Source organism: Entamoeba invadens, assembly GCF_000330505.1.
Source record: "Entamoeba invadens IP1 unplaced genomic scaffold scaff_1105074726561, whole genome shotgun sequence".
Classification (NCBI taxonomy): Eukaryota; Evosea; order Mastigamoebida; family Endamoebidae; genus Entamoeba; species Entamoeba invadens.
Genome location: NW_004443755.1, coordinates 8,193 through 22,212, shown reverse-complemented (window position 1 = coordinate 22,212; position 14,020 = coordinate 8,193). Strand labels below are relative to the sequence as shown.

Sequence of the window (14,020 nt, the reverse complement as noted above, 5' to 3'; positions counted from 1 at the left end):
GTTTTGATAATTTTTTTATAGAATTTAAATCAATAGTGGCAGTGCTATAAATATCTCTGAGGATGGTAAGTCGTGTAACAAACAGACATTGTCAACACAGACTTAAACATCTAAAAAGTGAAATGACGTGTTCCCATGTTCAAAAATAGTAACTTATTCAATATACATTTCAGACAGATGTAAAAGTGTAAACTTTCTATTTCTGTCATCCTCAGAAAATAATTGCCATCCTCAGAACTGTAAATCTGTTTAAAACACAAGTTAATATCAAAATGAAACAATCATATTAAAATATACACAATATGATTAACTTTGTTATTATAATAAATTTGAATAATTGCATAAATTACAAAATTATTAATAAATTTGTTATTTTAAAAATACATTTTTAGAAAATCAGTGTTTTCGACTTTTTCAATTTTCATTTTGATAAAAAAACAATTTTCAATTTAAATGTATATTTCAATTATTATGTTATAAAGACAGATTGGGAAATAATTTCAATAAGTATATAATCATAATATGAACAAGTTTAATTCATGTTTTGTTATTTCCCGTCTCAAGTTCGCGAGATATAATTATTGTTTTTGTTTACTGATTATTGTGGCGATTTTTTGATTGTATTTATTTTTTTGGCATTTATGACAAATTATTACCATTATTTAAAATTCGAACTTTGACTCGAAATATTAAGTGTAAATTATAACTTGAGTTATGAAAGTGGGCCTTATGGGGAACTGAACCTTATGGATTTGATTTTTGTATCCTCAGAAAAATATTTTTTAATAAAGATAGCTTTAATCCTGAGGATACACCTTATCCTCAAGAAACCCTTAACAACTGTGATTTGTAATTATTTCCGATTGCTCCCTAAACCATCAATGAATTGTTGTGTTTTGGAAGTGTTAAAAACATTGATTTAAAAATCTTATTGTTCTTTTTAATAAGTAAAGTTTGATTTACAATATTAAATGAATTCATTCTGTTATATCTCATTTTCCTGCTTTTGTGATACCAACAGTTTCCATTGTCAGAAAACAATTCAAATCTCGACTCATCACTTATAATAGCCTCTTTCTATTTTTATAATTTTTTAGTACCGCCTTTTTACAAAAATTTAATCTTTTATTAATGTTAACTTTTGTTAAAAATGGAGATTTCTTTAGTTTGCCATATTTAAACCCGTTTATTTTTCTGTATCTTTGAATTGTTGATTTTGATACATTTATACATTTAGCCAAATCACAACACGTTGATTCTGGATTAATACAAGTTTTTTTTTGATCAAAGTTATTGTTTTTTGTTGTTTCATAATTGAAGGTCTGCCTAAGTTTTTTGAAATTAACTCTTCATTGTTTTCAATTTTCTTTTTGTTATAAGAAACTCTGTTTGGTGATACATGAAGTGTTTTGGTAATAAAAGAAAATGATTTCCCTTCTCTTTATAAATTAACAATGAGCTTATCTGTTTTATTGATAACAGACATGTAATCATTTTTAAAGATTATAAGTTAAAATATTGCAATTAATTAATATTAATTTGTTTTCAATGTGATTTTTGTTGAAATTAAAAAAATAAGTTTTACAAAAGTCAATATTGTTTATTTATGTAAATGTTTTTTTATCCTATTAAAATAGTTTATTTTTGACAAATTTTTAATTGAATTGTTTCAAATCTAAAATAACATGAATTGGGTTTTAATGAAATGCATTTATGATATTTTTTATTTGAAACAACTCAAGATTATTTCTTATGTAAATTTGAGCAACTTTTGTTTGAAAAAAGGTGTATTTTTATTTTTTATGTGTAAATTTAAGCCACTTTTTCCTCAAATTTTTGTTAGATCCAAAAAAGAGGATAAAAGTATAGTAAGATAAAACCCGACATATTACCAAAAAATAAAATAAATACACTATCGATTTTTGAATTTTAGTTTACAATGAAACAGTGATTACTTAATGGTTTGAACAAGTTAAATTATATATTATGTTCTAACACATAATGTAATGACAATATTTTAATTTTACTTCAATACAATGACATTTTCCTATTATTTATTTATACATTCAGTAAAATTTTTTTCTCAAAAACTTATTTGTTTTATTTTTCTTTGGTTTTTGGTTTAAATAATTAAATTTTTCTTATTTGTTTTTTCTGGCTATTATTTGTTTTTCAAAACACTTTTGGTCTTATTATTTGAAGAACGGAATAAAGAGCAGTTTTGAGCATATTATTCAAAAACATTCCCAAAACAGCATATTTTTTATTTTTTATGATTATTTTCCTTTAAATTGAACAAAAAAAATTCTTTTGTGAATAGGATTTCTTATTTTATCCAAAAAGATAAAATGACAATATTTCTTTTTCAAAAAACGATTATTTAATTGAGGTTTGCAGCCCTGAATATAAATAAATAATTACTAAAGTAATTATTATTTAGACTTGGATGAATAAATCATTGTTCATTAATAAAATTTGATAGTTAAAATATTATAATAATATGGTTCTATATTTAAAAGTGTAATTTAAAGAAATTAAAAACTCTTTCATTCTAACATGTCAACACTCTACTGTTGTAATATCATTAAAGTTGCAAATTACTTTACTTCTTATTTGGACTATCTCAATTTGGAAATGGTATGCCATAAATTTAGAGGGTTCTATGTGAACACCAAAATTAATCCTCTTCCTAATGATTATAAAATGGTCAAATTATTTGATAATCTAAGACTTAATACATTACAAGGTGACAGTTATATTCAAAGTATTAATTCGCCAGTTGGAATAACAAATTCAGAAAAAATACCATTTCAAAAGTTAGAAATGGTTAAATTTAATCCATTTGAATATACTCTAAATGATTGTAACAACAAAATCTTTATAACTCGGAATATCACAGTGATAGGAGAGAATTGTTTTAAGAATATTAAAACACTTTTATTGGTCACTTACTCATCACCACAAACGACTACATCAGATTATGAAAAGATGGATTTTAATTGTTTGAAATATATTTTGTTGCCAAACAACGTTTCAGTAATAAAAAATTGCTGTTTTCGTGAATGTGAATATCTGAGAGAAGTAGACTTACCAAAAAGTTTATTAACAATTGGGGACTTTTGTTTCGAAAATTGTTACGAGCTTTCTTCTATAACATTTGGTCTAAAAGTTACTTCTCTTGGTAAAAGTGCATTTCATAATTGTAAAAAATTGATACAATTGAATTTGCCCAAATCACTTAATGTTATAGAAAGCTCATGCTTCATTGGTTGTGATGGTTTGGATACCCTTGTAATTCCTCAGAGCGTCAAAGAAATTCGGGAGAGTTGCTTCAAAAAATGTAGTCAACTTTCTTTTGTGTATTTACCTGAAGGAACTACAAAAATAGAAAAAGAGGCATTTAGAAATTGTAAATCACTCAAATATGTTGTTATTGAAAACATGCAAATGGAAATCGGCAATAAAGCGTTTTCTGATTGTCACAACGACTTTGTATTAAAAAACAAGTTAACAAAATTAATAAAATCATTGAAACGATACAACCGAAAAATATATACTTTTGGTTCTTCTGAAGTGGACAGTATTTATGAAAAAATCAAAAGATGTCGAAGACTACATCCACCCCCAAAAGTAGTTTCACACGATTTCCAAATTAATGGCAACAAAAACATACCTTTTTAAAAATTCAACACAACAAAAAATATGGAAAAAATTCAAACACCAAACACAATCAACATTAACACACGCTTGATATATGGAGAACAGAATGAAACTCGAATTTTGAAAAATGTTACAACTGACAAAAATATTTATCAAAATATCGTTTTTGAAATCCAACCGAAACAACCTGTGAATTGGTGCCAAAAAGAGGACATGGGAATTTAAAAAGATTCTTTAAATGTAAAAACATTTGATTCATATTCTTCTCAGGTTGTTCAGAATAAAAATGAAAATATAACACACGAAAAGGTTGACAGTAATACAAAACAACAATTATTTAATCTCGATTTAAACGTGGAACTGACAGATAGTTCGGATGAGATATATCAAAATACAAATGACAAACAAAAACAATTTGAGAGTCAAAGCCAAAGAACTTTCTTTGATAAATATAAAGATCTTTTAGAACATCAAAATGATGATGAAAAAATAAAAAAATTGAATGATCGAATGTCACAAATGTACCAAATTGACAATCTTCCTGATAACTATTTAAATGGAAATTCATTCATTGAAAATGTGACAGTTCCAACAAAAATCACACGGTTTGGTAAGTCGATATTTGAGAGGTGCAATTGTCTTAAAGAAGTTTTAATCGATGCGAATATTATTACTCTTCCACAAAACACTTTTTCATTGTGTTTAAAACTTTGTTCTATTCGACTTCCAAATTCTATCACTTCACTTGGCGACTTCTGTTTCTCTTTTTGCGTCTCTTTGACTCAAATCAATCTTCCTCTTGGTTTAAAAGAAATCGGAGAAAATTGCTTTGAAGAGTGCCAATCACTTAAAACCATTGAAATACCAAAAGAAGTTCGACTGTTGAAAAAATCGACTTTTTTCAAATGTGTTAGTCTTGAAAAAGTGGATTTTGGTGGTCAAATTAAAGAAGTGGGAGTGTCTTGTTTTTCAGAATGCAAATCACTTCAAGGTATCAATATGAATGAAATTACTTGTATACCAAAATATTGTTTTCATAATTGTTATGGTCTTGAAAAGATAAACATGAAGAATTGCAAAGAAATTGGAGCGAGTGCTTTTGAAAATTGCTTGAGACTTGTATTGAAAATACAAGAAAAAGACGTGATTTTAAAGGAAAATTGTTTCAAAAATTGTTTAAATGTAACCATGGTTGCTGAAAATAAGAAAGTAAGTGATTTCAGTGTTGAGGTGATTTCTTGTGACGATTATAATTAATTTCAATTTTTATATTTGTTGTTTATAGAAATACAAAAGATAAATAATATTTTTCATATTTTTATTCGTGGTTTTTGATATTTGTAAAGACTTGTTACAATAAAAGGTATAAAATTTTTAAATAAACACATGTTTTAAATATATGTAAATATATGTTAATGATAATAAAAACAAAAATTAAAAATTATTTATCTAATGAAGTAAATAAAAAAGATATTATAATGATACGTAGTTATACAAAACAATCAAAGATATAGACTTTCAAAATACATTAAATATCATTTAAAACATTGAAAGTTGATGATATAAAAAATTAAAACTTTTTTAATTGGTAACTAATTTTAAATAAATAAAAAATTGCAGTCACTGTATATAACCAATCTGTGTAAAGTGCTTTTTACTTATTCAAACAAAGCTTTCATTTATTAATTTATTTTCGAATTTGTTTATTTGTATTAATATGTTTGAAAGATATATAAAAAATAAATAAAAGCAAATAACTGTAAGTTTTCAATATTATTTTTTCTTATAAATAAATAAATAAAATTTAATTATATTTGAACTATCTTGGATTGTTTTTTCCTTTATTTATCAAACATAATATAATGATTAACAAGTATGGTTTTGTAAGAAATAAAAATGATTCAACTCAATATAATTTCAACTTAAAAAATTGAAATGGAAGACATTGATTATAATACCAACTATTATTACCCACCCAAAATACGTAATGAAACCCTATTCAAACATTATTCATTAAATTCACACACATCTTTACGGGATTCTCTTCTTCGTTTAAAAGAGGAAGACGAAATGGGAAAATATGAATTAATTCGCCACAGACTTGGTTTGTTTTTGAATGATGGTGTTGATTTGTTTCATGTCAGTGGCCACTATTGCACTGAGAGGACATGTAGTGATATGCGAGTTGGTACCGAAGGGGAATACATGTGGGTAGATAATGGCAAATACTTAACACTCCCAGCTTCTCAGTATACACAAAATGCTCTCAATTGGGTTTCTGAGACATTAAAAAACAATGAATTGTATCCCACTGTGGAGGACAACACACCAAAGGATGCCTTGTTATTTATATACAATAAAATTTTAATACGACTGAGCAGAATACTTGGACATTATATCACTTTACACCCAGAAGCTGATGATGATAAGGAAGTGGATGAAAAGACGGGAAAGACTAAACATGATTATTTAATGAAGATGGCTGAGGACTTTTTGGAAATGGTCAAATTTGCAAAAGAAAACAAGTTTTGGAATGCTTACAAAAACATTTTAATTCCTTCCGTCACATCAGAATACATCAAAAAGTGGCAAACTGATTTGTAACTGGAAATTAATGGGACAAATGGAAAGAAGACTTAAATTATTCGTTACTAATAAAAATATTATAATTTTGTTATATAAAAAAAAGAGTTATTTATAGTTATAAGTATTATTAATTATAAAATAATCTTTTATTTTTATTTTCATTTTAATTAAATTATTTATTAATTTTATAATTATTAAAACACATATTTTTGTATTCGTGAAAAAACAAAATTTAAGGCCTCTGCGGGAGTCGAACCCACGACCTTTTCCTTACTAGGGAAACACACTGCCAACTATGCTAAGAGGACTTATTAAAATAAAATATAATAATTAGTATTTGAATTTACGAATTGAATAACTAATAATAAAAATGAATTAGTTTAAAATAACTACTTTGTTTGAAGTGATTCAATATTTTTTTATTAATTTATATTTTTTCAACATTTATAATATAACAATATAACATCATTACAACAAAATTAATTTATTGGTTCAAACTTATTTGACGCCTTTCAGTAATTTAGTAAATCTTCAAAACAACTCGTTGTTAGATATAATAACGTTTACATTATTTTTAAACGATAAATATAAAAAATTTTTCTTTTTTATTTATTTTTTTCAAAAATTTTAATTTTTGTAATAAAATATATGGTGATTTTAAATAAAAAAGTACTGCATTATTACAATTGATTAATATATGTTTTATGTACGATTGTTTTCATGTTTCACAAGCATGAACTCTTTATGAACAACCCAATTGTATACAAGTTTAAAATATAAAAATATATATTTGACTTTATTCTTTACAAAACTGTAGTAGTATGAAACAATTGAATAAGATATGTAATATAATATTATATTATTTTACAACCAAATATTATGAGGTTTTTATTTCAAGTTTGTTACAGTTTCTAAAACTTCCCGATGCATTGCTTGTATTGATTACAAATTTATTTTTATTGTTAAATGTTTTGTTTTATTCTTCTGGACAACACAAGATAATATATTTAGTTATTTATTATAATTTATTATAATAGAATAATATTTTAATTAATGACATTTTACTAATATAACGAACTAACAACGTCCAAATTATTCAGCATGTTTAGAGAACATTAATATAGAATTTTTTATATAAAAACATTTATTATTTCGTTTTTATTGTTCTAAACCACTGTTTTCTGAATCAATTTATCAAAATAAATAGTTCATTAAAATAGTGACATTATTCCATTTAATAATTAAAAACTGCCTTCCAAAATCTTCTTCATATCTAGAGAACGATGTAACAAACAAATTTAGTCATTGTAATTCAATCAATCAAATAACCATTATTAATAAATGTACTTTATCGATATAATTTGTGATTGTTTTGCAATAAACCAATAATGATACACTCAATTTATGATACTTCTATTTTTCTTGGTTTGAACTATACTTTTTAGTGTAAAAATATAACAATAATACGTGTCATAGAGAATATAATCGTTTATAGAACCACTTAATCCATCAAACAATGTCAAAGCCAACATGTGAATGCTGTTGCAAATACGCCCAACATATGGAACACCCTGAACACGAAGGTGTTCTTTGTCCAGATTGCATCAAGACTGGAAAAGTGATCGCCGCAGACTATTATTGCAAATGTTACAACAATGCAATGAGATTCTATCTCCACGTTGATACAGATGGAAAAGTACTTGGTGCAAAGTATCAATTCTTTGGATGCAAGAAGTTTGCTGTTTTGGCCGATGTTTTGTGTGGACTTTGCATTGGTAAGACTGTCGAACAGTTGCTTACAATCACCAATTTGGACATAGAAAAGGAACTTCAAGAACCCAAGCTTCCAAAGGACAAGCTCTTTTCAACTTCATTCTTCTACACCATCATCAAGCGTGCGGTTTCACAGTACACCACAAAGAAGATCACTGACATTGAAAGTGAAGAGATTGTCTGTGGGTGTGGAAATATATCATTAACTACCATCAAGAATGCTATCAAAGAAAAGGACTTGAAGACAGTCGAAGAGATCACAAAGGAGACAAAGGCTGGCTCGTTCTGTGGATCTTGCCCAAAAGCTGGTGGAAAGTACTGCAAGAAGTATTACTTGGAAGACATCTTAAGAGAAACACGAGCTCAAATGGAGTGTCAGAAATGCTGTGAAAAGAGTTGTGAAAAGACCTGCGATCATATGACCTTCTTCCAAAAAGTAATGAAAATCAACGAAGTTTTCAATGAAAAGATCGGTAAAGAAGAGAAAGCTCACATTTACGATATCAAAGAGAATAGTGAGGCAGTTGCTGTGTTGATTCAAATTGAAGGCAAGTGTTGTGGATGCTGTGAGGAGAGTTTGAAGAAGAGAGACGAAATCCAAAAGGTACTCAGAGAAACTCTTTGCAAGCACATTGATGTCATGGTGGTTCCATGTTGCTGCCAAAAGTGAGTAACTCTGACTTCTTCATATTGTGTTGTGTTATAATAAATAACTATAAAAAATTTAATACGATTATATATAAAAATATCAAATGTATTAATTTTAAATTTAAAATAACTCAAATTTAAATATAATCAATGTGGCATATATCAAGTGATGAAATGTGATAAATGTTATTATTTTATTTTACAAAAAAATATAAATTGTTTTATAAATAATAAATAAATCAGTTACATTTGTTATTGTTTAATAATTTTAATTCAATTACAAAACCTCTTTATCGTTTTACTCAACCAATAAGGTATTTTTGTTTAAAATGCATGTATTTTACAACAAATATCGCAATTAATATAAAAACATAACAATATAACATGTAAATAAATTCAAATTTTTAATCTGTTCTTTAAAATGTTCTATTGTATAAATACCTCTTTAATAATATAACAACAATAGATACTTAAGTAAATTCTTAACAAATACAAGCAACTTAATTTTAAATTAAAACTGGAGTATCATGTCATACCAAACAACATTACCATGTGTTGACTTTGAAACGCCAGTTGACTTATACCCGAACTGTTCATAAAATCCTATAAGTTTGTCTTTGCACGTTAAAATGAGACCGAGTCTTCCATTTTCTTTGGCGTTCTTAATGAAGTGTCTCATCAGCTGCTGTGCCAACCCTCTGTGCTGAAATTCAGGTAAAACGTCGAGACCGAATATTGATTGATATTTCCCATCTTTTATGTGCATTGTTGTGTCGTCGAACATTTCGTCGCAAATTGTTGTTCGGTCAGTCACTGCGCCATTTATAAACCCAACTATTTTACCATTAATTTTTCCAACATAAAAAGAGTTTTTAAAAGTGTTTATTCTCGAGTTAAGACTCTCACGCGTTGCGGCTTCAAGAGGTGGAAAACACGTTTTTTCGATAGAGTAAATTTCATCCAAATCAGTTGGAAGAGCTTCACAAATTTCCATTTGGTTCTTTTAATATTTTTTAGATTAAAGTTTTTAGGTTATTTTATTGAATATTAAAAATAAATATTAAAAGAGATATTATTAAATGTGATAAACAGTTGATTATATTTTAAGAACATATTTATTAATCATTGTTGGTTTAAATATAACAACATGGAGATGTGTACATAATCACTTAAATTAATGATAAACAAATTGAAGTCAATAATTGTAACACATATCTAAATACTTTGTGATAATTTGTATACATACAAATTTGTCAAGAGCAGGAATGTATTGTAATTTTTGTATTAAATTGGAATTTACAACAAAAAACCTTTGAAACCACTGTTCATAGGCATTACTTTTAGCAGGTTTTACTGTTTTTTAATTGTGTTAATTTAACAATTTAATTAAAAATATCATTAATTCAAAAAAATATTTTTTTAATTTAAATAAACAATAAAATAAGTTTATTGTTGTTTATTTAAATATGATTATCTATCACAACACAAATTACTATTATGATGTTTTATTATCATGTTATATTGATTAAATAGTTGAATTAAAGTACAAATAAATGATCATAACAATAAAAATCATTGTTATAATATCAATATAAAATCAAGAATATATTTACACTTTTTAATATTTTCAATATCTTAACGTTTTTTATGTTTTTTAATCGTACAATTTTATATAATCCTAGAGTACAATGACAATATATAATTTTCAATTAACTACATTTATTAAAAATATTTTTGTTTTATTATATAAAAAAGAAATATAGTTTAATAATTCACAATCAATTGTGTTCATTAATGTTTAATTTTTTAAAAATAATTTTTATTTTATTTTTAATTTGATGTTCAATATTTTTTTAATGTAATCATTTGACTAATTATTATTAAAAAGCAGTCACTTGATTGTTTCATATTTGTAGCGAATATCTTAGTTCAAATTAATTTTTAAAAATTTAATAACTTATTAAAGAAAACTTGATGATTATAATTGGGTTATATTAATAAAAAAACACAATCAAAGTAACATATTTTAAATTGTTACTTGGAATAAGTTAGGTCAAACAATCATCTTATAAACAATTACTTTTATCGTACCAATTAAAATGTGTGTTGATTCTCATTAAAATTGCACATTAAAAATATAGTAAAAATTCCCTAACTTACTATCTAACTGAAATCAAAATTAAAACATTTACTCAATATGTTTATCAATTGAAAGTGATACTCTATTTGTTATTAAAGTTATTATGACTTAGAGTACAAACCTGTATTTTTACAATGTGTAACTGTTGGCCTCTCATTTTTTATAAAAAATTTCGGAGATTGTATCAAATTTTTTGAATGAACTTTAACAAAGTTATTGAAATATAATTTATGTTGATAATTGTGATGTACATAAATACTTTTATTAAATAAGTACAAACAAAAAATAAAAGTGTAAACTTTGAATATAACAATACAAAAAACTTTATTATTATTGTTTTTGTTACTATTATTTTTTATTAAAAAACAATAAGAAATAAACAATGTAACCAATCAATAATATCCAAGCGACTTTTTTCTTCATATCTCATATCTCTCCCTTTTCTTTCTGTAATACTCCGTATCATATTTATAATAATATATTATTATAAATAGAAGCGCTCATACCTCTATATTTTGTTGCTAGACTGTTATCCATGTTGCCGTATAAGCGCTATCAACTTATTTATTTAATCACTCATTTTTTCGGCAGTCTAATTTAATTTGTACAACAAAGAGGGACTCTTTTATATCAATAAAAGAGTCACAATGGCAATACACATTTCAAGAGGATATATTTTCGATTACACTGTTTGCCGACCCATTGTAAAAAATTACATTTTCTAGCCGGCGTTACGTTTGTTTACATGCTATTTGGTTAAGATGATCGATGTTTAAAAAAGAAGAAACAACCTTTATATTGATAATGGAAATAATATTTTGACCAAATGGAGATAGGCGTTCAGTTTGCTTTTAGTAAGGATAAAGACAAGAGAGAGTTTGGTGTTGGTGCTGTTTCTCATTTTTTGACGCCTTTGATAATGTGGATTTGTTATTGAATTTAATTCTTAGTATGTTGTAATGAAATCGAGTAACAATTCATTGAATGTATTAATATTACCACATGGAAAAGAGTATTTAGTGAATTCTATTGTTATTTTAATAGAGACACCACATATGTTGTTGGATTTAAATGTGTTTAGTTTCAATCATCAGTATCATCTGTAAGAGTTTGTGAAATATATTTACAAGCTTTGTGGTATTTAAGCTTGGATGATAATAAATGACCCCCATTTGGTCTAACACATAAATTGTCTGAGATAATTACAATGTAATTTTGATTTAGTGTCGCCATACTTTGATTGATGTGTTTGATATTCAAATTCTTGCTTTATATATTGTTTATTCCTTCTATTTTTAATTTTCGTGTTTATTAAACAATCAAAAATACAATAAATTATTAATATTCTGTTGGTATACAAGCAAAATGGATCTTTATATGTCATGTCATTTTATTTTAAGGTTTTTGATGATTTCAATGCTCATTAATTGTTCGATTTGTCTTTAAAAAAAAGAAAAACCAAACAACTCTTTTCGTATTTGTGTCGACTGTGTTGAATTTTAAAAAGCAAAACAACGCCGTAATGTCTCTCTTAAGTCATATATATTGTATTTTTAATCGAATAAGAATGTTAATGCACTTAAAATATAAAATAAAAGTGTTTTAAATATAAAACACTTTTCTTGTATTAAAAAGTTATTATAATGTTTGTATTGTTATAGCAATTGGATTGTTTTATTGGTTGTTCACAACCAAATTATTTATACTTTTTATAGTTATCAGTTGTTTTTTTTATTTTCAATTTAATAATCACCTGTTTTATTTGTTTTCAACTTATAAAAGAAACTGTTATTTGAAAAATCAGGAAATAAAAATAAAAAAATGTCTATCAAAATACAAAACAAAATAATAGTTTCAAATTTATTTTTATATTTTCTAGCAAAAAAAAACTATTAATTTGAAAAATCAACACTATCATTACAAATATTATAAGAAAAATGCTTTGTTGTATAAAATATTACAAAAAATAAATAACACCTTTTCGTATTTAAAAATATATTTTTATTATTAAAAACTAAAAATCTTGAACAACAAAAAGGTTTTAAAATTATAATTATATTATTAGATTCTACATTTAAAGTTATTTATACATTTATTTATGTTGATCAAAAGTAAAAAGGCAAACTATATTTGTGTAATATTATATTAGAATATTTGAATGACTAATTAGTGTTAAACTAAAAATTTGTAAAACATTTAAAAAAACTCGAAAATTTCTCAATTGTTTTAAATATTACATAAAACCAGAACTAAAAATACAACATATAAAATAAATAGCATTTTAATTATCATTACTTTAAGTATACTGATTCTTAATTATAATAATATGTATATGTGTTATAACAATCATAATTTTGAAATTGGAAAAATAAAAACAATTGTTAGATAATAAATTTTACATAAAGATAAAACTTTTTTATTATTATTTTTGATATTTGTTTTTTTATTTGCGAATAATTATAATTTATGATTGTTTTTTAAAAGATATTTTATAAAGAAAACCCACTAAAAAGATGTTTTACTGTATTTTGGATTGTAATTTCGTTTACTAATTTTGATAATTAATGCATTTTGAAACTTAATATTGTAAATGAATAATAAAAAGTACTGTTTGATTATATCATAAAATATTTTTTTTGAAAATGACTTAAATCAATAATTCGAACCACTTGTTTAAATAATTAATAATCATATTTATGTTATAATTGTATATAAACTGTTCAATATTAATACAATGATAATATCACAAAATTAAATGATATTGTTTTTAATATGTTGCTGTTCTATGTCCAACTAATATAATGAGTAAATATTGTATTTTTACTCAAAAAATACTTGGCTGCCAAACATTTGAATATGTATTTTTTATTTTTCAAAAATTGTACTATTAAAATCAGTTTTACACCATAAATATATTATTTATAATAAAGACTATTATAAAATCGTGGTACAACAAAATGAGTTGTATATGTAGTTTTATAGTATTTATCTGTATCTTTGGGTTTTATATATTTAAAAAATGAGTGTTTTCCTGACGGTTTGAAAATATTTTATTAGTTTAATTCAATTCCCGTTAATAAGTTTGTTTAGTACTAAAATTATTGATGTATTACATTTTTTAATAGTTTTCAATTAAGTCAACATTATTCATGTTAATTGGCACTGATGTTTGTTTTATTTTAACTTTTTAATAATTGTTTAATTGATCATCAT

At 24.8% G+C, this 14,020-nt stretch overlaps 5 protein-coding genes across 5 annotated transcripts; 4 read left to right on the top strand and 1 right to left on the bottom strand.

Annotated features, from left to right (window-relative positions):
- Positions 1 to 2,556: 2,556 nt before the first annotated feature.
- Positions 2,557 to 3,634, top strand: EIN_038250 (hypothetical protein; the record flags this gene model as incomplete). The annotated part of the gene is made up of 2 exons (XM_004261398.1): positions 2,557 to 3,562; positions 3,603 to 3,634. The coding sequence occupies 2 exons, from the start codon at positions 2,557 to 2,559 to the stop codon at positions 3,632 to 3,634; spliced, it is 1,038 nt and encodes a 345-aa protein (XP_004261446.1).
- Positions 3,635 to 3,702: 68 nt separating this feature from the next.
- Positions 3,703 to 5,346, top strand: EIN_038240 (hypothetical protein; the record flags this gene model as incomplete). Its single annotated transcript, XM_004261397.1, has 3 exons — positions 3,703 to 3,789; positions 3,970 to 4,890; positions 5,281 to 5,346. The coding sequence occupies 3 exons, from the start codon at positions 3,703 to 3,705 to the stop codon at positions 5,344 to 5,346; spliced, it is 1,074 nt and encodes a 357-aa protein (XP_004261445.1).
- Positions 5,347 to 5,730: 384 nt separating this feature from the next.
- EIN_038230 (hypothetical protein) lies at positions 5,731 to 6,264 on the top strand (the record flags this gene model as incomplete). The annotated part of the gene is made up of 1 exon (XM_004261396.1): positions 5,731 to 6,264. The coding sequence occupies one exon, from the start codon at positions 5,731 to 5,733 to the stop codon at positions 6,262 to 6,264; it is 534 nt and encodes a 177-aa protein (XP_004261444.1).
- Positions 6,265 to 7,762: 1,498 nt separating this feature from the next.
- On the top strand, positions 7,763 to 8,689 carry EIN_038220 (nitrogen fixation protein nifU, putative; the record flags this gene model as incomplete). The annotated part of the gene is made up of 1 exon (XM_004261395.1): positions 7,763 to 8,689. One exon carries the CDS (start codon positions 7,763 to 7,765, stop codon positions 8,687 to 8,689), a length of 927 nt encoding a protein of 308 aa, XP_004261443.1.
- Positions 8,690 to 9,178: 489 nt separating this feature from the next.
- Positions 9,179 to 9,661, bottom strand: EIN_038210 (hypothetical protein; the record flags this gene model as incomplete). The annotated part of the gene is made up of 1 exon (XM_004261394.1): positions 9,179 to 9,661. The coding sequence occupies one exon, from the start codon at positions 9,659 to 9,661 to the stop codon at positions 9,179 to 9,181; it is 483 nt and encodes a 160-aa protein (XP_004261442.1).
- Positions 9,662 to 14,020: the final 4,359 nt, after the last annotated feature.